Genomic DNA, 26,045 nt, shown 5'->3' on the forward strand with positions numbered 1-26,045 from the left:
CTTACAGATTATACAATCAGTTAGATGAGAAAGCAAAGCAAGATGCTTATGCCCAAAATAGAGCAAGGGCAAAAGAATTTCATAAGGTAAGCAGGGGCCCCCTACAACTTTTCAAGTCAAAGGTTCAATACAACTGTTAACTGCTAACTATTCTTATTTCTTCCACAGAAAACACTAGAGAAACTTCGAGCAAAAAATACATGCTGACTACTTTCCACAAAAAGCATAAAGGTTTTTTATTACGTGTAACATAGGCATAATTATTTAAAATAAATTTTTATTTAAGGAATTCCCCTTTCCATTGCCTCAGTTCTTCTTGAGTCTCAATCCCTAAGAAAGAAGAGAGTAGGCAGTGATTAAACTTGGGAGACATTTATTTACTTTCCCACATCACTTATGTAGCTAAATCTTATATCTCCTCAGGAAAACATAGCACTATTGAGTGACTATTACATCCTATGGAGAACTTCAATCTTTGGTCACAGCGTTAAGAGCTCCTGGTTTTCGTCCTGTAAGCTCTCTTTGAAATGACCTATAAATTATTTTTCTAATGTGTGCATACCTTTAAAATAAGTTTTGCTTAATCCAGTTGTCACGTCAGTCCTATATAACAGGAATACAGAGATGACCACATGATCACAAACTATCTGGTCATTAGCAACCCAAAAGAAATTAACTAGACAAAGGACAGCTGCATGACTCTAAATCTAGGCATTCATTATTCAATATAATAACCACTTGCTATGGCTACTGTTGAAATCTTGCTGAATACCAATGGCTATTAAGTAATCACATTACAGCTTGTTATATATATATTGTATGTTGGACAGAGCTGATCTAGACCATGGAAATAAAACAAGGGTTAATAAAATGTTCCCAATAGGCTGAATGCTCACAATGTAGCAGAAAGAAAACCCAGTGGGAAAAATGTTTTGTGGTCATGTCCACGGCAAATGAGAAACTGCATTCTAAAAGCCTTGGTAATGACCATTATACTCTGATAATTTGGTGTGGTAAGATAAAGAAATTACTTGCCACAATTCTTTTAGTTAGGTTTCTTTGATCTCCACTTGAATATAGACATACTTCAAAAACTCCTCACCTATGGAGAAAGATTTTAAAGTTCTTATTGGACTAAATTATTCAAAATGAGGTTCATTAGGTTCCAAAGTATCCTGAAACCCGGTTCTACTAGCATACATTGAAAATTCCAGAGTTAAAACTGCAAATGGTTGGGATAAGCATATTTTCAATCCAGTTCATTTAAATTAAATGTTGGGAAGAAACATTTTGAAATAAGCCTTAATTAATCCATTTCCATTCATAACTGAACCTATATGAAACGTTCCCTGATCATTAACTGCAAAGGCAGCTATTTGGAAACATGCATGTTTCAGGGAACTTTTATCTTAGTGCTTTCATATTTTAAGATGTAGCACATATTTTAGATGTTCAGAAAGGCTATTTTCATTCAGCTCATTCAGAGCAGTTGAACATTTTGCCCATCATCATAACATCATGCTGGTAACAGTACAAACACATGGTGGCCTATTTAACATCTAATCTTTTTTGAGATCATAAACCACCAGGAAGGGCTGCTGTAAGAATTAATTAAATGCAAAGACATTTAATGTTAAAGTTTTATAAGGGAGAAGTTTAAGTCTCATATAAACTAGGAATGAGGGAATAAATTAAAATGTTACCTGTAGTCATTGGGACTCAACCTCTTCAGTTTACTTCAGGGCCCTATAAGTTAAAATTATAAGTACATTGCCATTTTGGCAAATTATCTAAACTATATTATTCCTTAACGGCCTCTAAGTATTTTATCCATCTTTTACTCATTGAGTCTAGCAAAAAATGTTACAGGTCTCATTGTCATCACTGCAATAAACTTACTGTGATGGAAGCATAACCTGTGTCTCAATATAGCCACATTAATTATTTCTGGACACCATGAAGAACAGTGCCCATTTTCACCTAGAATGAGGCTTTTTATAAGTTTCTCTCAAGCTTATATGTACACTATGCAAAACAAAAGGCTTCTACATCCATATAGAAGTTTCTGCTGACATGCTAGCAATAAAGAAAAGAAGCTCCAAGAAGCAACAGGAATAGAAAGCCTTACATGATTAGGGTCACAGTAGATGGATATGCTTAGTTCTCAATTTCATTCAGACACCCTAAAAAAAGATAAGCATTAGCTCCCACCGAATGAAGATTACGTCAAACTGAACAGTAGAAGAAACTATAGGAATACTGTATCAATAAAAATACCAGGTTTAACATGCACGAAGACAAGAAAACCAACGATGCCAGATACTGAATTTATATTGCACTGTCCTTTGAACACCCAGCAGGAACAAACTGCTGAATGCAGATACCATGCAGTGCAATTGTGCCTGAACTATAAACACCTCTACTTCAAGTATGCAATGCTATTATCTGAGAAAACCTACTTTCACAAATCTCTAAAAATTTTAACTTCATTTAACAGATAAAATAATCTGACCTTTAATTCCTGTCATTTCAGTGAGGCAACCACATTAACTGCATTATGAACTATAAAGCTAGTGATGTTTTTTCTCTTTGCACTAGAAATGAAGATCACAGTTGCTCAAAATTTTAATTCCTTCGCTACTTTAATGTGTCCAAGTATACATGTTATTAGGATAAACCATATCAAATTGTCACCTTAATAAAAGTGCAAAATGGCACTTTCATTTGGTAGCCCTAGACATGCAGTCTCATTTTTCCTATTCTGTATATAAGTAAATTATTATGGAAAATACTCTTGCTAAAATCTTGACAATTTTGTTTTATACCTAAATAATTACTAGTCACAACAATAATGGAATCCTGTACAAAAGGTGCTCGCATAACGTCCTTTGGTTCAATGCTTTAATGGCGATGAGAAGCCATAGGAACTTATCTCTGGTTTATATCAATCAGCCTATGGTAAAACTGGCTTTCTTATACATCTACTTAAAGTTTTAGAACCTATTAATAATGTTAAGTGAAGACTTAATGGCACTCAATTTACATTTTTTTCAGGACTTTGAATCCTTAAATTTCAGTAGACATTAAACATTCCACTTACCTCTAAACATGATTAAGTTCAAATCATATTCACTCCTACAGAGAAAATACCGAGTTAAAAGATTGACAAGTGTAATTAAAAACTAAAACCTATGAAGAGCTATATTCAGCTCTGTCAGAATTAAGTTTTAGTTCATGTCTGTATCACTCAGCAGTTGAACAGTTAAATTCATCATCTGAACTGCAGTGGCACAAGATTACTGTCACCAATCAAAACTTACCTAAGCTATCACACCCTAGAATAGTACAGGATCATTGATATCTATCAAAACCTAAAATTAAAAAAAAAATTACCTATTACACCTTTCATAGTTTTAGCAGCTGTCATGTAGTTCCTTCCCACAGATCTAACATATAGTTCTGTGAGGAAAGGAAAGCACATATTTACTCTATGAGGCGTTTCCAACGATGTAGGTCTACAGAAAAAGCCCCATCGGGATAGACCTCAACCATTATTTACACTTGGAAGACATCAGAACTGCGAAATGCTCCAGCCTTTTCAATGAGTTCGAAATTGTGCAGTCAAACATTCTATTTAAACTAGTCATTCATAAATTAATCACAAAGACTAACAATACTGCTTAGAGTATACTGACAACAAAAACGAAAAGTGCCAAGCTACTATAGATAATTCAAAAGATTTCCATGTATAAATCGAAGCGTTGATTTTTATGAACTTTAACACCACAATACTGCAGTGTTTTGCCTATGAAATTCCAAAGACACAGCAAAAAATTTACATTAACTGAATTTTTGCCTACTTATGAAATCTTATGTTCTATGCAGTCATTTCTAGCATTACAATATTAGATCTACCTCAATTTGTATTAGGCATTAAAAATGTTATATATGCTTGAGTGGGGATATCCAAGATTCTGGTTATTGCTATAGCCTAACTTAGTTTTGAAACCCTGTCTTGCAAGTAAAGTGAAGCTGATGTAATATCACTATAAAATGTATGACTAAGATTAATTTTGTGGTATCATGCCATAAACAAAAGTTGGCAAAAATATCTTTTAATAATGAAAACTATGGAGGTTTAAGGTTTAGATTATAATTTGCTACATTTAAACAAATCTGATCAAAAGTCACCTAAAGCTTAAGACATACCTTTAAGTCCAGACATTGTGTTCTCAAAATAAAACCCTAATAAAAAAAGAAGCCATCTTTTGTAGCATCAACATTAAAATTAGAGAACTCAATCAACATAAGTGAGATTTCCCTTATATCCTGTGCTTTGCAATGATCAACTCAACAGTTCTGGAACCAAACTTTATGTTTACTTATATCCTATCACTTGAATTTGTTTTAGGTATCATGTTCCTTCTTATATGTATCAAAACTCATACTGAATGATGAGTTCTGGGTTGCAAAAGAGGATTTATTTTTCGCACCTGTCTATAAGTCTTTGTCCACAAATTAAACAAAAACAAATACAAGTGCTATCCTAAAATGCAGCATATACAGTGAAATAATCAGCAATATACAGTAGTGACAAAGTGATAGTTGAAATATTACCTGCAGTTAAAAAGGGAAATTTGTTAAATTCTTATTACAGTACTAAACATTTGACAATAAAGGTCACCTGTCTGAAAAAAAGTGATAAAAACCCCTATATAGTAGGGGGTTTCAGAGATCCTAAGAAGGTGGTTGGTTGTCAATCATTAGTGATTGCTGTAAAATTCTTTTAAGGAATATAATCTCTACTTTGATTCAATGCTCAAATGACATGTTTAAGCTTTCTTACCCTGAAATAAAATAAGTACAGGCAAAAACAGTAGAACCCCATTTATTAGCAAGTGATTATTTCTATGAAAGCCTCACGTTTTTGTACATACATAATTTTACCATTTAATTTTTTTTTTCTTTTTCGGATAATTTTTATTCTTTGGCAGTTTCTGTCACAATGTTACGAGGCTCTTTATTTTCTCCTTAGGATTTTTTTTTTTTATCACTGCACTGACATATATAGGCACATTATCTTTACTTTCCTTCTGTAAAGTTTCTTTTTCTCTATTTTTACCTGTTTGACATTCATATTCCTATCTCCTTTTCAGGCCATTCTGTCTTCTGTCCAATGTTTTTTAACTTTGATACTCTCTTTTTAAACAAAGCAGCTTCTTTAGTATGTTCTTGGTCTAAATATACATTCATCTTCTTTGGTAATTCAGAATTTATTATGAAATAATTCTCCTCCTGCATAAAAATATGAAGATTTAAGCAATAACTAAAACTTTATTGCTTCATTAATTACACATAACTGAGCTCTAGGTTACTTCAAATAACCTGGAGACTACATCTAGCTAGATGTTAAAAATCCAAGTTAACTTCTTTATTTTCTTATTCGATATTCTAGTAATAATACCACATATTAAAACACTACTACTGTAAAGTCCATGTTCTCATCAACTATGAAAAAAATCATAATCCTTGCATTTCCTGCACCGAAAGCATTAAGCCTTTCAAAAATTAAACAGACTGTAAGAATGGATAAAATTTCTCTGGCATCACCTGCTGCCCTTCCAAAATAATCTGAGACAAAAATGTCACTTACCACCAATTTGATATCACAGTCATCATCATGTTCAAGATTGGTTGCAACCTCATCTTCTCCTCTGTAACGTTAAATACACCATCAGTCAGATGACAGAATCTATAACCCAATTAGTAGTATACTGTCATGACATACAGTATATAGAAGCAATACTAGTCAAGGAGAAAAATTATGTTGTCATATATAACACCCCAAAATGAATGTCATGTGCCTAACAGAGCTCAACTGTAATAACCCATATGGCCTATTGATCCTGTGCTCACATCACTTAAAGTATAAAAAAATTGCTAGCATAATATGGAGCAATTAAAAGTTAAAAACACTTGTTAAGATCTATGACTAAAATTAATTCACATGATTAAACTTACACTGACTCTTCAATAGGAGAGATAGATCCATCATCATCCAAGTATTTATATCTACGACTATCAAGGTCTTCTTTTTCTAAATCTTCACCAACATTCATCTGTTTCAAGGATTCCTTCAGGTGGTATTCATACTTCAGTTTTTCAAGGTAGTTGAAAAATCCTCTTGCCACTGCTTGCTATATGTCAAAAACACCACAATTTTAGGTCAAGGCTTTATAAAGTAAAATTTTCTCCACTCAGCAGGTGTCTGTGTTCCAAAATGGCAAGGAGCTCCTTACCAAGAACTCTTGGTGATCTTGATTTTACTTTTGCCATAAATGGCTCACAGGTAACATATTAATATATGTGTAATGCTGGCTGTAAAAAGAATTCACTGCTACCTAACAAGTTAGCAAACAAGTTGGTACCAAGAAAAACTGAAGCACAAATTTTGTGTTGTTTGGAAATTACTGATACTGAAGACACTTAAATGCAGAGAGAAATTTCTAATGTTTTATAAACACATTAAAACATAAAAAGTTAATGAGTATTAATCCCTTCAAGTAAATCAGATTCTATATCAAGGGATTATAAATTAACTACAAACATTAATTCAAATATTTGAGAGCATACTGATAAATATTATGGTATTTACTAGGCAATTCTGTTAGAAATTGAATACTCAATATCTGTAAGAGAATAAAATCTACCAAAGTCACTGAACAGGAAAGGCAGGTGTGGGTTTGATCTAGATTACAATTGAGAACCATTTGGGTTTTAGGGATGTTAAAAACCTGATAAGATGAGATCAAGGAATTTTATATAAACAGCCTTGGAGCACTTCACATACAGATAGTCACTGAATATACCAGTGAAGATTCCTCCCAGAAGCCCAAATGAAGTTTAGGGTGAAGGATGGGGTGGTTTTTAAGTGGCAATAAGTCAGGTACAGCTAAATTCTACAAGTGACCAACAAATCATTTTAGGCACTTCAGCTATGTTATATCCATATATATAAAAAACTGACTCACCTCAAAAGTTAAAATTTTCCTCCAAGGTAATGGTTTTCTTCCATTCTCTGATTCTAAAAATGGGAACCCGGGCCCTTTATCTTTTAATTGTTCATTTATTTGTGACTTTTTAGTGTTTTTCTTTCCTTTTGGTCTTCCCCTGGGTCTTCCTGTTGGCTTATACTTTCTCTTTTTACGTTTCTTTTTCTTCAACCTTTCAAAAATAGCTTTTAAAGTCAATGGTCTTGGTTCAAAAGATGAGTCACTAGATGAATCTCTCGCTTGAACTCTTTCAGGTGAATGAACAAATTTTCTAATAGGGTTTTTCTGCCTCTGTTTAGGTGAGTAAGGAACACACTGAGTTTTAAATAAGCTGCTACCAGAGGAAGAATTATCACTAGAGAGACAAAAAAAAAGGGAAACTTAATGGCATCCTCTTAATATAACAGAATGTTGCTTACCAGTACCTTTATTTCACCAAAGCAGGAAAACAAGCTCAGGACAATTTTTAAAAAGATAGGCTCAGTACTAGTTCACCACTTAGTTCTGACCATTCTACCCAAGATAGCCAAAAATGCCTGTGTTCACCAAATACTAATCTTCCAAAGTAAATACAAGTTCCGTACAGGTAGTCTTGTTCACTGCTAGAGGCTCCTCTTTAAATAAAACAAGAGTTGCCTAGTAGACATTTTGTGTGAGTATATTAGAAATGCTGGTTTGATTTCCCAGTGAGATTAATGGACGAGTTAAGGATACCTCCATCACATGCATAAGTCAGCATCCTTGATAATGGAATATCAGAGCAAGCTGATTTTTAAGTAAGATGCCTCACTGATGTCCATTTTCTTGTTATGAAATTAGGGTGATTTAGTTAAGAGATACCAAGTTGGCCCAGAGAATATACTCGTCTCCTCAGGTTAAGTAAATCTGTCCCACTATTAACTATACAAGCAGGTAAACTTTGAAGGTCTGTAAAACAGGTTTTTCTTTTCCTTCCTCATTCTTGGAAAATACTTTGAAAACTCATCTACGATGATTGATGCTTTCCCGGTAATTCAAATACAGTAAACATCATGGAATCTAGTGTTTTCCAGTAAAAAACTGGTGGTTGCTGTTAATACAAAAAAAATGCACTTACCTTTGATTATCAATTTCCATAGCTGAATCAGATGCTGTTACATAGTGGAGAGAATCCATTCCTGATTTGTATTCTTCAAGTCCCTCTTAAAATTGTTTTTTGTCACTTTTCTTTAACCAAATTTCTGCAATACAAAAGACAGTAAATATGTAATTTCTCTGAACAAGTAAATACCAGCACAAACAGCTGGTATATAAAATTCAATATAGTCAAATTATACCATGATATGTAAAATCAAAGCAAAATCATTTATTTTCATGCAGGAGCTATCTACTTCAGATAAACTCCAAAATCTAGAAATTTTATTCAAATTGTCTTTCAGTTGTACCTCTAAAGCTATCCAATGAAACAAGTCTAGGAAATTACCGTCATTCTTAAGAAAAATATCATATATCTTTCCATTAACAGTAAAATATAATTTTATTAGCCATATAGTAATGGGCAATTGCTAATGTACAATTAATGGCCCTGAAACCATTTTTCAAGAGCAAATGGGAATCCTTAGAAAAAACTTTTACATACAAAGCCAGGAGGCAGGGCGTAGCCTCAGTATACCCAGAAAAAAAAATCATCACAACTTACTATCTAAATCTAACACACCATTTTAAACTCCTGGCCTGGTGTTTTTATTTACGGTCTCTTCCCATTCATACTGATTCATCAAAATTATTGTGAAACCACTTATTTGGCATATTACCTCTTTGCCATTATGGGTATTAATTTAAAAGTCCTGAATTCTCAAAATTTTCAATGAAAGCCTAACAGACTGTAACAATGATGCCCTTTGTCTTCCTTTTAAAAAATCTTCTTTGAAGATTTTACAATAGGTTGAGCAAAATAATTTTTAAAAAGACGCCATCTTCATTTAATATCGAATCTCCGTTATCAGGGATACTATCTATCATTCTTCCACTTTTGTATTGTTCATACTGGGGAATGACAAACGAGTAAAGATGAAAGGAAATCTTAGAATAGCAAAATAGTTCAAATACAAGAAATCAATACGGTCATACAGATTCTAGATTTGCAAAATGTCCAATAGACCCACGTAGTAATTTCATGGTTCTATTATGTTTAAATGCACAATCTAAATCATGGAATTAACTGCTCAAAAACGAAATTCAACAAAATTGAATCCATTTGCTGCTGGTATTCCTGAAGTGAGATTTTTTAAATAAATTAGAACATTACCAAAGAACAAACTCAAAAGTCACTTTCGAAACTTCTTTGGAAAGCATTCCTACCCAACTGTCGCTTCCTATTCTGGGATTCTACGATGAGGCCACATGGCCAGATAGTGCTCTTAACCAGTGCTAACAATACCTCTCAAACACCACGTGTGACCTTGGGGCGGGTGTCTCCAAGAAGCACCTAATCTTTCCATGCATGGAAAATGGCGTAATTGTTACCTCGCATTTATCAACTCAAAATATCTGTACTTGTTTATATACATTTTGATATCTACAACTCAGACACAGTGGATCACGCGCACACTATAATCAAATATGTGTGGGCCGCAGTCCAACGTCTAGAACCCAGGCCAACAACAACCGTGAGCCCTCCATCCTTAGGGCCTGAATTCCTCGGCTCGATCCTCCCAAGAAAGCCCGGGGAAAAGCTAGACGAGCAACCCCTTCCAGACCCACCATGCCCGGGCGGCAGGTCCTCTCCCTTCATCATCCAGGGTGACAGACGGCTAGAACCAACAAGCGCCGGCTCAGTACCGGGCTCAAATGCATACTTGCTGCCGGTTACCCAGGACTCGGAAGTATGTAACCTGCACGCTCGCAACCTCCCAACCTCTGCATTCCCTCACGCCGAGAACAGCTTACCTCTGCCACTGAGCGGAAGAAAAGGATGGGCCAAACGCACTACACAGCTAATAGTGGGGCCGAAATCTCGCGATAACAACTTAGCTCCGGAGAGAAAGAGGGGAAGGAGGTACCATCTTGATCACCGCGAAGGGAGGAGCGAGTGAAAGTGGGCGGAGTTTGAAGTCCCTAACCCAGAGGAGGCGAGGTCGACAGGGCAAAGGACTCAGGTGCAGGCTTCCCTAACGGACTAGGTAAGTGGAATAGCCAAGAAAATTTCGGCAAAAGACAAAAAGAAATTGTGGGATCAAGTGAACGGAATAGATGTGAACTGCGATGAAACAGTCACTCAGCCTGATTTGTTTCCGGTGGTCTCTCACTAAGTTGGGGGGCGGGGGAAGTGGCGGGGTGTGTTTTGTCATATTATGTCTACCTTTGTCTTCCAAAATCTCTTCTGTGGGAGGAGGGAGGTAGATGAGGTAAAAGGGATCAAATATGTGGTGACAGAAAGAAATCTAGCAAGAGGAGGTGAACACAATGCAATAATATACAAGCCTTACTGTTAAATTGTACACCTGAAACTTATTGGATGTCATTAACCAATGTCACCATAAAAAAATTTTTTTTTTTTAAATCTCTTCTGTGTTAAATTGTAAAAGGATCATGCTTTGACTGTCACTCAAAAAATGTAACCTTTGTGCTGGAAGCCAATGTTACTTCATTGGACACTCAATTCCTCTCTCCACATTTGGACTTATGTTATCTAACTCTTTCACTCCAAACTGAAGGTCAGCCTTTCAGGAGTTCGTTAATATATCACGATACAAATTTTTTTCTGCCCCCCCCACCACTCACGCCCCCTAAGTCCCTGAACAGTAATTGAGTGTTTACGTGAAACTGTTTAAACTAGCTTAGTTTTAGTGGGGTTTCTTCCCCAAAGTAGTTATAAAAAGGAATGAGCTTGTTTGATTTGTCCACTTTCAGACCACTTGTATTATATGATAAACCAGTAAAGCTGTCTAATCTTGGTTTATAGTTAGTGTCATCTCAGGATTAGACAGACATGGAAGTAATCTGTTTTCTTCAGTTTTGCTCCAAATATTGAACAAGTCCATGCATAAAAAGTCTAATCCTGTAGGCATTTTCAGTCTATGAACTATCTTAAGCTCCAGGCATCACATGTCTTACTCAGTGCCATGTTCATGGCTTCACAAATACTTTATGTGAATGGGGGTAGTTAGGAATGGTGGGCGGCGTGCGTATTGTGCCTGTCTCCTCTCATTCCTTGCTCCAGTCCTACTATTGTAGCCGCCAGCCCCCGATAGACACATGGACCACCAGAAATCAGTGAGTTATAGGAAACACACTCTTTATTCAGCCAGCTGGGTCTGCCAGGGGTACGCAGACCCCAAATTAAGTAGCCCCGAAATGTAGAGGTACAGAGTTTTTAAGCCCTAAACCCCATTCCTCATTCTGTCTGAACACAAAAGTCTGTTTTTCTTCTATTTACTGTCAACCTACAGGTTGGTTGTGCAAGTGGGGGCACAGAAGCAGAAAGCTTATTATTAGAATGTTATGTTCCCTTAGGTGATAACCTATGTTCCCATGGGTGATAGCCAAGCAGTAATTTTCCAGCCAGCACACTACTGGTCTTAAACAATAGTTCACATATAAAATTAAGAACTTCAGATAGTGACAGCAGAGCATTAAACCAAGTTCTATTTTGAGCATATGGCCTTGAGTAACTATACTAGTTGCATACCCATGAAGCCAGTCCTATCCCAGAGCCTTGAGTCTGGTATATTGTAAATGTTCCATAAATAATTAAGGCTAAACTAGTGTCCATTGTTTGCTAGGTACTTTGAAATGTTAATAAAAAGAAACAACTGGACAGAATGGAGTCACTTTTGCTAAGCCCAGTCACCAAATCAAAACTTAATAAATAACAAACCTAATTGCAGTTTCAGCCTCACCCAGGAGTAGAATTTTAAGCCAATCAGTTCAGAATATCCTGATTAAAACTAGTGAGGTAATCTGTTTGATAAAACCCCTGCCATTCCCTAGCCTAAAAAAAGATGACCTGGCCTAAAAAGAATCTTTTTTCTTTTGCTAATAACTTGCTTGACATTCCCTTCTTCCTATAAAAACCTTCCATTTTGTACAATCCATGGGAGGGCCCATCTACTTACTGGATAGGATGCTGTCTATTTCATGAATCACTTAATAAAGCTAATTAGATCCTCAAATTTACTTGGTTGATTTTTGTTCTTTAACAGAAGACATATATGAGAAACAGCCTTATCTTCAGAAATCACAGTCTAGGGGGAAAAGCAAAGTAAACATGATCACAGGTGCTGTAAGATTGCTCTACAAATTCTTCCCTAATGTGAACTGAGATGTCTCATTCCTTCACCAGTTAATCCACATTGTATGTGATGAGTTCTGGCTTTACGCTGGGCTAGATTTGGTTTGAATTCTGTTTCTGCCACTTAATGGTGATCTAAAGTCAATAATGTATTCTCTGTAGCTGATTTCTTCTTTTACGAAATGCGGATAATATCTATGTTGTGAGAGGTTTGAGAGAATGTCTGTAAAGTGCCTGAACACAGTGTCTGGTACATAATATGCAGTTAATAGTTATCAGCTTGGTTGCCATAGTTGGTTCATCCCTTTAGGTGTTCTTTCTGCAGCTATGCCTATCCAACTGCCTCCTTCTATTTTTCCCTTCTCTGCACCCCACTATTGGGCAACTGAATCCCAGCAATGGAATCTGAAGGATAAATATTGTATGCCCAAAGCTGTCCTCTTGGGACCACTCTGAGTTTATAGTAGAACCTTTCTAATCCTGTTCTCTCATTACTGCAACCTCCTCCCTCCCACTTAAACACACTTATACATACACGGCCTTCTGGGCTGCTGGCCTGCCTGAAGGTCTATATATCTAAAACAATTATTCAGGTTATAGCCTCCCAGGGTTGGATTTTGTTTCTGTCTTGGTGGGGAAAGAAAAAAACAAAACAAAACTGACCTTCTTTTAAAGATAGCAAATGGTGTAAAATTAGGATTGTATTTGAATTTAAACTTGAGTCTTTATTATTTCTAGTGTAAACAAATACCTGGAGTGCTTGTATTATCTTTATTATAAATAAATCTAGTATTCGTTGAGCACATTTTAACGTTCTTAATTAGTACTTGCTGGTTTGTGATAACAAAAATATAAGATGTTAACACTTGGAAAATCTAGGTGTAGAGTATACAGAAATTATTGGTATGTATTTTCTGTCCATCTGAAATTATTTTTTAAAAAAGTTAAAATGTCTAATTCCTGAACAATTATAGATTATTCAATTCAAAAATATGTTTGAGATAACTGAATTAAGATTATATAGGACTTAAGGCCTATTATCAACAGTTTATATTTTATTTGGGAGACCAGATTATCAAATTCCAACTTTTAGTATCCTTTAATTAATATGCATAAAGTACTAAAGTAAATGTCAGGTCCTAAATGTATGCAATAGCATGTTTGTGGGAGATGGATTGTTTGACATTATCCTCAAAACTAAAAATCGAGTTTCTAAGAAACCTGTGAATCTTTGGAAAAGTTAAAAAGAAACTTTTTTTCAAAGAATTTTTCCATTGCATACTAAGTAGCCATGTACCAAAGACTATTCAGATTAATGAAGTTTTCCATTAACAATTTTCATGAGAACTCCAACAGTGTTCTTAGAGGCACCCTCAGGAGTTTTGCCTTTATTCCTCGTTGCAAATGGCCTAGAATAGGATTCCCTGCCCATCTTATTACTTTTGTTTGGTTTTTTTTCTCTTTGTCTTCATTTTATCTCCCTCTGCTTGTGCACGCTGTCCTGTGAATAAAAGGTAAGATACTAATTTCTGTGTGTACTTGCCTACTTATTGTAAAATATACTTAGCATATATTTTTTAAATATTATAATTGTTTAGGTTATCAGAATAATTGAATATTAAAGATGCTTACCAAGAAAATATGTTTATTTGTAAATGAAAGTAATTTGGATTTTAAAACCTAATCATTTATAGAAGTTTCCATTTCTCTTAGTAATTTAAATTTTCTTTTGTAAGTCTAAGAAACATTTAATTTTTAGCCTAAATGTCAAATACAGTCTAGAATACACAAATCATTTATTATAAAAGTACGTGAGTGTCCTATACTGTTAACTACTTTTTGCCTCAGTATATTCCTTAGACCAACCATTAGAAAATTCCGTGTTCAATCTAGATATAATATTAATGGACCATGTTGCCTCTTGGTTTGCAATTTCCTGTCTATTTTAAATGTCAACTATTTAAAATATCAGTATTAGAGAGACAGATACCATATGAACATAAGTGGAATCTGAAGAACAAAATAAACAAAAACAGACTCCTAGATACAGAGAACAAACTGATGGTTGCCAGATGGGAGAGGGGTTGGGGACTGGGTGAAAAAGGTGAGAAGATTAAGAAGTATAAATTGGCAATTACAAAATAAACACGGGGATGTGAAGTACAGCATAGGGAATATAACAATAACATTGTAATAACTATGTATAGTTCCAGGTGAGTACTAATCAGGGGGATCACATCGAAATTGTATAAATGTCTAACCAATATGCTACACACCTGAAACTAATATAAAATAATATTGAATGTCAACTGTAATTGAAAAATAAAAAATTTAAAAATGAACAAAATAGGATTTTAATATGCTCATTTTAAATCAATTTCATTTATGAGCATAGGTGTAAAATTACTAATAAAATTTTAACAAACTGAAAAAAATAAAAACAAAAAAATAAGACTTAAGTATTAAAAGAGGTTACCTAGGCATTTTCTCACCTGAAATATTAAATACTATAAATTGTGGTTGCCTTTCTGTGAAGACAGAAACCCAATGCCTTTTTGCCTTCTTTTTCTTTTTTTTCTACCAGCACTATAAGAACTTTAATCCCTTCTGCCTTCTTTAGATATGAACTCTAATGTTCATATCCACAACAGCAACTGTTCATGTTTGGTGCACTTTGAACTCCTGTGATAATTAACCTACAGTAGCTTTATTTGTACAGTCTCGCACCTAAAGAAGAAAGAAAATGGCCTGTGCCGAGTATTCTTTTCATGTGCCGAGTCTAGAGGAGCTTGCTGGAGGTAAATACGATGCTAACTTTGCTTTATTTATTTACTTACTTATTATTTTATAGCTGAAGGAATCTGGTTGACTTCACAGATTGCAAGGACCGTGTCAGCTTACAATCCCTTATTTTTTATTTTTTACGCCTACCAGATGCTGTAGGCGTAAAAAATAAAAAATAAGGGATTGTAAGCTGACACGGTGGTCTCCCATCCAAATACTAACCAGGCCCACCCCTGCTTAGCTTCTGAGATCAGACAGGATCGGGCTTGTTCAGGGTGGCATGGCTGTAGATGAACTTTGAATTTTTTTAATTATTCTAAGGAAAAAAATAAAAATAAATATATGCTAAGATTTCATTTATGTAATAGTACTTTCAATATAGAACTCATTTTCCTTTTCAGTATCTGTTCTGTACTATTTTTATTGAGAGCCCAAAATTCTGCCCCTCCAAAGAAACTAAACCATTTAAGATTCTTTATAGTATACTAACTTTACAGAATGAAACTATAGGAATCCAAGATTTAAATCATGTGTGATGCCGAGGTGCACAATTTTGCTTTATTAACGTGTTACCGGTTACAATATTTTTAAATATACAATCTACTGTGGCGTATTTATCATATTCCCATATACGACTTTTTCCTCTCTCTTGATATGCTAGACTGCCAGTGAACTTGCTTATATTTCTTTGTATATTTTTATGTATTTCACCTTGTTCAAACAAGAATTTAAGGTTCCTTCACAAGACTAATTAGGAGGGGACATAAAAAAAAAAAGAAAAGAAAAATAGGAAGATGAAGCCAGGAATAGTACTAACCCAAAACTATGTAGCCTATCAGAATACTAACATTTGTATGACAGCCTTTTGTTTCTATTTTGATAGTAACTATAAAACCTTCCCTTCTCAACGTGTATCTGTCCTGGTAGTTCGTCTGTCTTCCTGATAAGGCTTAAGTCAAGAAGTGTACTCATGCCTTGGTTATGGCTCTCTTACAACCTTCCTATTTTTTCCTAAATTGAATGGCAGCTCATAAACAATTTGTATTGCTACTTATTTTCCTGGATTTTTCTATCAGTCTTTCTGTATTCCCTGATAATGACAGGACAGCTAAAGCTAGATTTTGGATAATTTCATGTTTTTAGAGATTCTACAAGACAAACTAATAGCTGACGCTACTGTCAAAGAATTTTTATAAGAACTGTCATCCTTAAAAGTACGTTGCTCTTAGATTTATAACTTTGAGACATGTTTTTTTATTTTTTTATTGAGTTATAACATATTTATATTAAAGTACACTAATCTTAAATGTACAGCTTGATGAATGTTAACATGTTTATATGCATGTCACTGCCATCCAGATCAAGTATAAAATATTTACAGCATCCCAGAAGGCTCCTTCATGCACTTTCCCAGTCAATATCTATACCCCAAGAGGTAGCCACTGTTCTGTCACCTTAGATTAGAATAGCTGCCTGTTTTTGTCTTTAAGCTTAAAGGAAGTTGTTGCATGTAATCGATTACTTTCTAGCACTTTAAATATTTCCATTTAAATAGATATTTGGAATCTTCTCCCCCAAAGAAATGTAGTTTTCACTGAGTGCAGTGTTTATCTTTAGTGGTTTATAATTACAATGATATAAATACTAATATTTATGTGTTTTAGTCTACATGTCTTGTGATTATGTGTCTGACGTCAAATTATATTCATTAATAACACCAGTTCCCTCTCTTTTAATTACAAAAGTTTAGGTTGGAAATATGACACAGCAATGTTGAGGGAAGATTTGCTATGTGGTGACAGATTTTTACCTGATGTTAAATAACCGTTTTCCTTGTTTTATCAGTTCTACAGAAGGGGCTAAAGGATAACTTTGCTGACGTCCAGGTTTCTGTAGTTGATTGCCCTGATTTGACTAAAGAGCCATTTACCTTTCCTGTGAAAGGTAAGCAATTTTTGCAATTAGCTTTTGTTTTTCAGTTCTAATATTTTTCTGAAACCAGAATTATTTTTAAGGACTATCTTAAATTATCTACAAATAAAGAATATTGTCCCAACTCTTAAATGAAATTATACTTAATTTCTGTGCTGTTTTCTTATATTGGTCAAATGTCATTTTGTATCCTTGTGGGAAAAATATTGTGCAATAGACTAGAATCCTTGCTATTACATGAGTTTTGTTTTTTAATTGCTCAAGTGACCGTTAAGTAAACTTATTTTAATTTTTGTTTTTACTTATTCAAGATGTGAAGGGATCTAAAAGCCTTGTATTTGAATAATCTATTAAATATTTATATCCTTTTAACAAATTTGTCAAGTGATCATCCAGCCAATGTTTAAAGTGAAAGGAATAATTAATTTAATTATTAAAGGGAAATTAATATTGGCTGAGTAAATATAATTTGTCAGATAGTATGATACCTATATTTGATGTCTTAATTTTTAAAATTAACATTGCAAGGTAAGTAGCCCCTGTTTATAGACGTGAAATCTGAAACTCAGAGAGGCTAAGTAAGCTCAGTGTGAATCATGAAGATACAAATCTAGGTCTGCTTCTAAAGTCCAAAATTTGTAGATAAACACTCACACTCATTCACTCTTTTATTATATAATTGACATCTTTGTTAAAGAGCAGTTTTACATGAAACACCTAGGCTCTCGTTCTTTCTCTGTCATTCATTTCATTACCCAAGCTAATCAATGTACATGGGCTTCACGGGGCTGAGGGAGGGTTTAAATGTTCTTTTGGTGGTCTTTCCAGTTTAGAGTCTTTGATTTTAACTAGACCTCTAAATTCTAGAAATTTTGTGTGCCAGATGGCAGTTTCTCTTCACACCTTGAAAGCATTTAGCAAATGCTTTTTTATAACTATGTTTCTTCCAATTATATTCTCCCTAATTAAAAATAATTAAATCAATGATTACAATAAAATGAAAAAACAGAAAACAGAGGGTACCAGGAAAAAGAAAAAATGTGAATTCTTAATTCTGTCATAGAAAGGGTTATACTTTGAAAAAGAGTTTCTGGTCAATAATTTCTGAGTCTTTAAATTGAAATACTAAGGAAACCAGAATGTATATTTATATATGTATGACCTTTCATAAACAGTTAGGCTCTTCTACATGAACTGGTCTTGCTCAAATCTCCAGTGACCTTGGTGTATTTACTAGTATTATTTGATCTCTACACATTTCATACTGTTTGGCCACTGCTACTTGACATTCTAACTCTCCCCTTGGTTCTCCTCTTTTCTTTCTTCTTTGGCCTCTTCTTCCTTGGTGCCTTTCCTCTCTCTGTTTTATCCCCCTTCATTTTTCCTGATTTCTTTCTCTTTCTATTAGGCTTTTAAATTTTGATGTTTTCCAGAATTCTTTCCTCAGCCTCCTCTTACTCGGTACAATCTCTCTGGGTTTTTCCACCTACTCCTGTGGTTTTAATTACTGTTTGGATGCAACAAATTTGAAATCTGTATATCTCACCTAGATCTCTTTTTGTCTTAGCTGTAGATCAGGAATTCCAGCTATCGACAGGACATCTCCACCCATATATGCTAAAGATAACAAGGTCAACATGTCTAAAATTTAACTCTATTTCACCATAGTTGCTATTCTTTCATTGTTCTTTTTCTTAATTTCCTCTTCTCCATCTCTACAAGTCACCATTTTTAGCTCATTACTTGTCTTTTTCCTGGACTACTCAAATAGTCCTCCTGTGGTTTCTTTAAATTCTAGCGTTACTGTCACTTATGAGAAAGAGTCTTATCTATGTGTAATTTCTGCTGATCCCATATAAAACATTTCCAAAATCCTTAATTATAAATAGGACCTAAAAGAATTTTGTACATCTACCCTCTACATAGCTGAAGAAATAGATCAATTATATCTACTGTGTAATGATGTTAGTATGAAACTGACAAGACTACTTTTTCTCAAACAAAAGGTAATTATTTTCCACTCTTCATTAAAAATAATGCCTTCTCCCAAATTATGTCTAGCTGCACCTGTGATATTAATTAAAAATTTAAGTAGAAAGTTTCTCACATCTGAAGTTACCGTTAATTACTTGTTAGTTTTATTTAAAAACCTTAGGAAAAAACAACTTTGACAAGAGGATTTCCCAATATGGATTTCTAAAAGAATCAATGTTATTTATATTCTACCACAGCAAAGTATTTTAACTTAAAATACAATTTTAGCTAAACTCCTCTGTACCCCCAAAGAAATAAAGTTTTAAAGGAATAATTATAGACTAGAAATTATAGAAACCTCATCAAATCCAAACTTTGGCCCCAATTCTAGCCCTTGCCCCATCATCAACTTCCTATTACCTTTATGCTACCAACTATATCAAATCATGCTTGGTTATGACAATATCAGTCACAGGTAGTTAGAATAGGACATGGATCCTAGCTACTTACATCTTCCAACCCCTACTATTTGTAATACTATGAGAACAGAAGTTATATACTCTTAATAAATTAATTTCTTCTTTATTATATAGTACTTAAGTTAGATGTTTACCTATTTTTAAGATGGCTTTTTTTTTTAGGCATCTGTGGGAAAACTAGAATTGCAGAAGTAGGAGGTGTGCCTTACTTATTGCCTCTTGTAAATAGAAACAAAGTAAGTGTACTTTTACTTTTCACATTCACTTGAAGATTGTAGAGGTTGGGTTGATTCTTTCTTTTTATTATCAGATCTAATGACCAGTATGGCAAAGAAGTGTTATTGGACTCAGTGATAAAAAGTAAACCAAGTAATTTATCTGTTATGATTTAAATATTTTTCCTCTTATATAGGTCTATGATCTAAATAAGATTGCAAAAGAAATCAAGCTTCCTGGAGCTTTTATTCTTGGAGCGGGGGCAGGCCCATTTCAGACTCTCGGGTTCAATGCTGAGGTCAGCATATGTATAATTATTTTATTTTATTGATTTCATACTTAGTTTGCCTTTTTCCTTTTATTTCCCTATCAGAAATCCTACTTTCTGAATGAATTCTAAGTAGTTGATGTCATGTCTCTCTGGATTTGATACTGTTTGATACAAATTTGGATTATGGCAACTGTAATGGAGCACTAACTTCTACTTCCCAGTTTTTTTTAGGGTATACACTCACTCAGTCTTAGATGAGTCCCAGGTCCTACTGTGGTCTGCTAAGGACCGTGGACTGTGAAAATTTTTAATCCTTCTACATCAGAGAATTCCTAGCTTCTCTATAAATCTTTGCTTTTGATACAAGGGCAGCTTTCAATCATAAGATGAATGGAATATTTAATGATCTAGTCAATCCCTGCCCCTTTCAGACCAAACAGTGGGAAACTACCCCAGGAGTATAATAATTATTTACAGAAGATAATATCTATTACTATGTATATCAATATAATTCCAGCATAAAAGTATCACTGTTTCTTCACATCTCATGAATAAAGAGTGAATGACCTCCTCAGTCTGCCAATTCTCTCACAACCTTTACAGAGGTGACCATTAGTCAACAATCATACAAGTTATTCTGCAGAATCATTAATATAATTTGCCTAGTATTCAAATGGAAAAAAGTTTAAAATTAGAAATTTAAAAGCAAATGTTACAATGTTATAGAAAACTATAAGAAATACTGTAAACAGTGTTTTCAGTTTTTTGGTATTTGTAAACCTTCAACATTTTTTAACGCTAAAATTATTTCGTATTTCATGTTTTCTTATGTCTTTAAATTGTCAAAGTCTAATAAAATTCTATCACATTATTCAAAATATTCTGTTTGCATTGAAATACTAGGATTGACTAATTACCTTATTTACTTTTCAGTTTATGCCAATTGTTCAAACAGAAAGTGAACACAAACCTCCTGTGAATGGAAGTTACTTTGCCCGTGTTAACCCTGCAGATGGAGGATGCTTACTAGAGAAATACAGTGAGAAATATCGTGATTTTGGGTGTGCATTACTGGCTAATCTTTTTGCCAGTGAGGGCCAACATGGAAAGGTGATTTTGTTCATAAAAACATAGTGTTGTTCAAAAGTTCTCAGATAGCTAAAATTTTGAACTTTTATTGCCACAAATATCATTTTCTAAAGAAAATCCAAATACCTAAGTCAAAGCTCTTTAAATAACTCAATTATGAAAGATACAGGCAGAGTGAAGGTAACATTTAAAACTAAAGTTAAGTCTAATATTTAGTAAGCAATACCCTTTTTTTCTGAGGAACTAAAAGATAACAGGATATTCATGTGGAGAATGACTTAGTCAAACAGATGAACCGTTTTTCTAATACAATGCCTACCTATATAGTTAGTGTATTTGCAATTTGTTCATTCCTAACTGATCAGAAATTGAACTAGACAGAAATGATGTCAGCAAAAAAATTATAGTAAGAAGGAGATAAGGAAAATTAATGCCTCACTTCAGATTTACTTCCTGTTAGTACCCAAAAAGATGATTTCAGTTTTAGCAGTTGTGAGAACTCTCAGATTTCATAGAGACAGCTACTTCAGCTACTTTGAGAAATGAGGTAGTAAAATAAAAATACCTAATAAACTCGAGGTAACCTGAGTTCAGAATTTTAAAGTGAGAAAATGTAATAATTTTCACCTCCCCTGCAATTAACCCAGTTATGAAAGATTCAGAAAGTACTAAAGTCTCATTTAAAACTGAGGTTAAGAATCACACTCAGTAAGCAATACCCTTTAAGCGAGGGAATTCTCAACCTTTGACCACCTTGATATAATAAGAATCTCTAGAGTTCAGTGTAGGATTTAGCGATAACTCTTTCTCAGTCCATAAATAAGACTTATTACAGAAAATTATATATAACTCATATATATGCTATTGATCAAGACTTACAGAGGATTCAGGTACTTCAACTCATTTGGGTTCGCTAAGCAAACTAGTGAATATTTGCTTGATGGCATTAGATTGTATGTTTCACTTTGGTAGTTATTTACATAAAATTTTGCAACTTATAACAACGGTATGCATATTAATGTCCTCTCTAGGTCATTGAGGTGAAAGCCAAAAGAAGAACTGGAAAACTTAACTTTGTGACTTGTATGAGACAGACTCTTGAAAAACATTATGGAGATAAGGCTGTAGGAATGGGAGGTACTTTCGTAATTCAGAAGGGAAAAGTGAAGACTCACGTTATGGTAAGGGATTGTGGGTGTGTGAACGCATGCTCGTGTGGGTGTGTTCATATATGTTTAAGGCTCTATGGATTTTGTAAATATGCATTGAGAATTCTACTTTTAAAGACACCCTGAACAAATCCTTTTACTAGATTGTATTACTTTAAAATTCAAATGACAAACAATACTGTAAATTATATTATGCAATAACATCTAGAGTCTTTTTTTTCATGTTAATATATTAGAACTTTCAACTTTCCTTGTTTTTAAGATCAAGATCAATGTGAGCATTAAACGTGCTAAAAGGATTATTATTTTCATTGCCAGAATCCCATACATAGACTTTACTATTAGGATAGTTGTGGTTTGGGTATCATGAAAATTATAATCTGTTGGCTAAATATAACAAATTTATAAGATATTAAGGATGGAATACTATATAAAGACAGGCCTAGGGCATACCTTTAAAATAATTTTTGGTAGGTGAATGAATGAATGGTGAAAGTGATTACAACTTCCTTTTTTTTTAATCAATAAAGTCATTATAAAATTTATTGTTTTAATGTTTTTCCATGCTGATAATTTTAAATGGCAAGCCAGCTGATCCTGCAAAGAAACACATTTGTGAAACTACTTATTTTTCCAAATTATTTACAACAAAATTATAAATTTATTTGTAACTACCAAATTATTACAGGATTGTACAACCACTATGGAAAACAGTACGAAGGGTCCTCAAAAAATTTAAATAAATAGCTTCCATATGATCCAGCAATTCTACTTCTGGGTATATATCCAAAGGAAATGAAATTGGTATCCTGAAGAGATACCTGAACTCCTATGTTCACTGCAGCATTATTCACAATAGCCAAGTTATGGAAACAAACTAAGTGTCCATCAATGGATTAATAAAGAAATTGTGATTACCTGTCTATCCATCTACCTATCTATCTGTGATATAGATATATACAAAATTATTCAGGCTTAAAAAAGAAGGAAATCCTGACATTTGCAATAATGTGGATGAACTTATACTAAGTGTAATAAGCCAGGCACAGAAAGATGAATATTGTGTGATACCAGCTTTTGGAATCCAAAAAAAGTCCAAATTAGAGATACAGAGTAGAGTGGTGGTTGTCAGGGGCTTGGAAGTGATAGCAAGGGAAATGGAGAGATGTTGGTCAAAAGGTACAAACTTTCAGTTATGAGTAAGTTCTAGAAATCTAATGAATCATGGTAATTATAGTTAATAAAGTATTGTGTACTTTAAGTATAGGATGACATTTAAGATTAGAATGAGGATATATTCACAGGAAAACTGGCTATGAAGAATAAAAATATAGTAATAGACGCATTTCTTTCATTTATTCATGCATATGTTTTAGTGTATATACATTGATTGATGATCCTTTTGAAAACTAGAGTGTATAACTTCTTTTGATGCCAGAAATAGTCAATAGAATGTATAAGAAGGCTTAAAGTTTTTAATGTAATATAAAAATTTTAATTCTCAATAATATTCAGTATGTTTATCTGTTTAATGATCTTTTATTATAGCCTGCAGAATTTTCTTCCTGCCCATTGAACTCTGAGGAAAAGGTGAATAAATGGTTGAATTTTTATGAGATGAAGGCTCCTTTGATTTGTCTGCCAGTTTTTGTCTCCAAAGACCCAGTAAGTCTATGTTTATCTTTTATATTGCAGTATACCACAATGATAATGCTCAATATTCAGAATATTCTTTTACAACCAGGCACTTTTTGTGTTAAGAATTAGGATAGTCTCTAGAATTATTCTGAGTAGTAACAGAGCAGGTGGCTAAAGACCTTATGAGTTAGGCAGAGCAGATTTTAACTTTGAAGAAATGAAGACACAACCATTTTAAATAATACCAAAAGTCATGTATTTAAGTAGTAGAATCGCAACAAGATTCAGGCTTACCATTTTATTACCTGTTCAGTATATTCTAATATTATACATTAGAAAAAAATATTATAATATAGACCAATTCAAAGCAAATATCTACTAAAATCCTGGCTAGTGATATCTTTTGATCCAATGATTGATTACATGTCTAGGAATTTAACCTTGAATATTTGCATAAGTGTATAAAATGATTATTAAAAGATTACTCATGGTAGGATTGCCATAATAGCAGAAGAATTCAAATAATCTAAATGTTAGTTGAAAAGTGGTATGTACATACAGTAGAATACCATGTAGGTGTAAAAGAATAAGGAAGCTCTTTTATGATCTGATATACAAAGATCTCAACGCTATATTGTCAAATGAAGAAAAGCAATATGCAGCACACAGAGTGCTACCATTTGAGTAAAAAACAAAAAAATCAATCTTTTTGGAAGGATATAGATGAAACTGCTTACATTGGTTGCCTTCAAGGAAAGGAAGTGAGTCAGGTAAGGGCAGGAGATGGAAAGGTATATTTTACTGACTATATCCTTTTGCACCCTTTGAATTTTGTATCTTGTGAATGTATTACCTACTTAAACAATAAAATATAAAAACTACTGTAACATAAAGATCTCTTGCCCCAATAAATTCTATCCAAAATAACTTGAATATTAACAGATAGCTTGTCTGTCATCCTAGGGATTTGATTTGCGATTGGAGCACACTCACTTTTTCAGTCATCATGGAGAAGGTGGACACTACCATTATGACACTACCCCAGATATAGTAGAATATCTTGGCTACTTCTTACCTGCGGAGTTTCTTTATCGCATTGATCAACCAGAAGAGACCCATTCATATGGGCGAGATTAAATCAACTGATCAGCATTTAGAAAAAGAAGTGATTAACTAAAGTTAATTAAATGATTAACTCATTAATTGCTACAAATATAAAATTCAATAGAAATGATCTTACTACTTAAACCCTATTTTTTTGGCCTTTGAAATGAAAGGTATGTTGACATTACTCTGTTATTTCATAGATCTGAAAAAGTTTCTTGGGAACAAAGATATATAATGGAGATGTTCTTCATTATTTTTTTATTCTAAAAATCAGTCTTATATTTATACCTTAAATATAAACATGATCTGGAATCATGTGATTGGTTAATTTTACTAACAGTAATAATTTACACTTAACATTATTAATTTTTTCAAATTAGTCTCACAACTGCTAATTGGGTATTTCTGGGTACTAGAAAAATCAGTGTTGGAAATTTTGATAGTTGTTGAATCTTTGTATTGAATTTTAAAAGTCTATTTTAGGAGTCAGAGTACACTTTTTTCATGGAATAAGGTGATCAGAGGGAGCAACTTTACCCCTTTTGGTGAAGTTGAACCATACTCAGAGTTTGCAGTTTGCCTTGTACAAACATTAGCAACTAGACAGTTAGCCATGATTCCTCTTTTGTTTGGATCGCCAACTGGAAGCAGTTTGTACCTTATTAGTTATTTGGAAGAAGAAAGCGGGGAAAAGAAACAGCATCAAAATACAACACTGAAGTGAGTATAATTTCTAAGTGAGGCTGTTGTTACACATGACCACTGTCCTTTGTGAAATATAAAATTATATTTGAATACATTTGTTACTGGTTATAATGGTTGAAATTTTCTTCAGTGTTCTTCTGTAATAATCATTAGTAAGAAATCAACTGTAATCTTATTAATGCCAACAATGTGCAGATTTAGGAGATCTTCAGTACTAAGCACATAATAAATCAAAAAATATTATTTGATTGTCTTCTCTGGATGTAAGCTATAACATATCCTTTGAGTATAAATTTTAAAATATTTTTAAATAAGTACTAGTTTGTAGCAAAAGAATGAATAAAATTTTAAAATTCA

General features: G+C 33.6%; 3 protein-coding genes and 8 non-coding genes across 23 annotated transcripts in view; 2 read left to right on the plus strand and 9 right to left on the minus strand.

Moving 5' to 3' along the window:
* Positions 1-289, plus strand: part of CEP295 (centrosomal protein 295) — a 50,305-nt gene extending 50,016 nt beyond the window's left edge. For 3 of the 5 annotated variants that reach the window (XM_039847669.1, XM_039847671.1, XM_039847674.1), the window contains one exon: positions 8-289. In XM_039847669.1, the coding sequence (XP_039703603.1) occupies positions 8-140 (133 nt within the window). In that variant the 3' untranslated portion in view covers positions 141-289. The remainder of the gene's footprint in view (positions 1-7) is intronic. The other 2 variants (XM_039847670.1, XM_039847672.1) reach the window with 1 other exon arrangement.
* TAF1D (TATA-box binding protein associated factor, RNA polymerase I subunit D) lies at positions 210-10,112 on the minus strand. Of its 8 annotated transcripts, XM_039847679.1 has the most exons (14): positions 9,981-10,112; positions 8,149-8,272; positions 7,032-7,407; positions 6,022-6,197; positions 5,654-5,714; positions 5,123-5,295; positions 4,210-4,245; positions 3,321-3,371; positions 3,101-3,135; positions 2,129-2,183; positions 1,704-1,746; positions 1,032-1,102; positions 563-603; positions 210-330 (listed from the first exon to the last, which is right to left on the minus strand). In XM_039847679.1, the coding sequence occupies exons 2-6, from the start codon at positions 8,205-8,207 to the stop codon at positions 5,134-5,136; spliced, it is 834 nt and encodes a 277-aa protein (XP_039703613.1). In that variant the 5' UTR covers positions 8,208-8,272; positions 9,981-10,112; the 3' UTR covers positions 210-330; positions 563-603; positions 1,032-1,102; positions 1,704-1,746; positions 2,129-2,183; positions 3,101-3,135; positions 3,321-3,371; positions 4,210-4,245; positions 5,123-5,133. The 8 variants fall into 8 exon arrangements, with proteins under 8 accessions (XP_039703613.1, XP_039703617.1, XP_039703612.1 ...); XM_039847683.1 differs by lacking the exon at positions 3,321-3,371; XM_039847678.1 differs by having other exon boundaries at positions 3,321-4,245.
* On the minus strand, positions 408-534 carry LOC120590694 (small nucleolar RNA SNORA25). Its single transcript, XR_005649750.1, has one exon. It is a non-coding gene; the product is annotated as a small nucleolar RNA SNORA25 (small nucleolar RNA).
* LOC120590698 (small nucleolar RNA SNORA32) lies at positions 869-990 on the minus strand. The gene has a single exon (XR_005649753.1). It is a non-coding gene; the product is annotated as a small nucleolar RNA SNORA32 (small nucleolar RNA).
* On the minus strand, positions 1,447-1,519 carry LOC120590692 (small nucleolar RNA Z40). Its single transcript, XR_005649748.1, has one exon. It is a non-coding gene; the product is annotated as a small nucleolar RNA Z40 (small nucleolar RNA).
* Positions 1,859-1,993, minus strand: LOC120590695 (small nucleolar RNA SNORA1). The gene has a single exon (XR_005649751.1). It is a non-coding gene; the product is annotated as a small nucleolar RNA SNORA1 (small nucleolar RNA).
* Positions 2,258-2,395, minus strand: LOC120590693 (small nucleolar RNA SNORA8). Its single transcript, XR_005649749.1, has one exon. It is a non-coding gene; the product is annotated as a small nucleolar RNA SNORA8 (small nucleolar RNA).
* LOC120590704 (small nucleolar RNA SNORD5) lies at positions 3,210-3,281 on the minus strand. Its single transcript, XR_005649758.1, has one exon. It is a non-coding gene; the product is annotated as a small nucleolar RNA SNORD5 (small nucleolar RNA).
* Positions 3,419-3,549, minus strand: LOC120590699 (small nucleolar RNA SNORA18). The gene has a single exon (XR_005649754.1). It is a non-coding gene; the product is annotated as a small nucleolar RNA SNORA18 (small nucleolar RNA).
* On the minus strand, positions 4,416-4,543 carry LOC120590703 (small nucleolar RNA SNORA40). Its single transcript, XR_005649757.1, has one exon. It is a non-coding gene; the product is annotated as a small nucleolar RNA SNORA40 (small nucleolar RNA).
* Positions 10,082-26,045, plus strand: BKGD (beta-keto-L-gulonate decarboxylase). 2 transcript variants are annotated; one of them, XM_039847675.1, is made up of 9 exons: positions 10,082-10,213; positions 15,044-15,122; positions 16,954-17,052; positions 19,656-19,729; positions 19,906-20,007; positions 20,914-21,090; positions 22,101-22,250; positions 23,787-23,903; positions 24,840-25,931. In XM_039847675.1, the coding sequence occupies exons 2-9, from the start codon at positions 15,068-15,070 to the stop codon at positions 25,011-25,013; spliced, it is 948 nt and encodes a 315-aa protein (XP_039703609.1). In that variant the 5' UTR covers positions 10,082-10,213; positions 15,044-15,067; the 3' UTR covers positions 25,014-25,931. The 2 variants fall into 2 exon arrangements, with proteins under 2 accessions (XP_039703609.1, XP_039703610.1); XM_039847676.1 differs by having other exon boundaries at positions 10,132-10,213; positions 15,030-15,122; positions 24,840-26,045.

The sequence above is a fragment of the Pteropus medius genome, unplaced genomic scaffold, assembly GCF_902729225.1.
Source record: "Pteropus medius unplaced genomic scaffold, Ma_sr-lr_union100, whole genome shotgun sequence".
NCBI classification, from domain to species: domain Eukaryota; kingdom Metazoa; phylum Chordata; class Mammalia; order Chiroptera; family Pteropodidae; genus Pteropus; species Pteropus medius.

What these genes read in the sequence shown, in the direction of transcription:
- TAF1D (XM_039847683.1), bottom strand. Translation starts at nt 8,207, where the DNA reads ATGGATTCTCTCCACTATGTAACAGCATCTGATTCAGCTATGGAAATT. An exon ending in GGAAAATTTTAACTTTTGAG is followed by an intron (nt 6,198 to 7,031) that starts GTGAGTCAGTTT and finishes TTTGACATATAG; the next exon opens with CAAGCAGTGGCAAGAGGATT. An exon ending in ACTGTGATATCAAATTGGTG is followed by an intron (nt 5,296 to 5,653) that starts GTAAGTGACATT and finishes ATTTTTATGCAG; the next exon opens with GAGGAGAATTATTTCATAAT.
- BKGD (XM_039847675.1), top strand. Translation starts at nt 15,068, where the DNA reads ATGGCCTGTGCCGAGTATTCTTTTCATGTGCCGAGTCTAGAGGAGCTT. An exon ending in CTCTCGGGTTCAATGCTGAG is followed by an intron (nt 20,008 to 20,913) that starts GTCAGCATATGT and finishes TTTACTTTTCAG; the next exon opens with TTTATGCCAATTGTTCAAAC. An exon ending in AAGTGAAGACTCACGTTATG is followed by an intron (nt 22,251 to 23,786) that starts GTAAGGGATTGT and finishes CTTTTATTATAG; the next exon opens with CCTGCAGAATTTTCTTCCTG.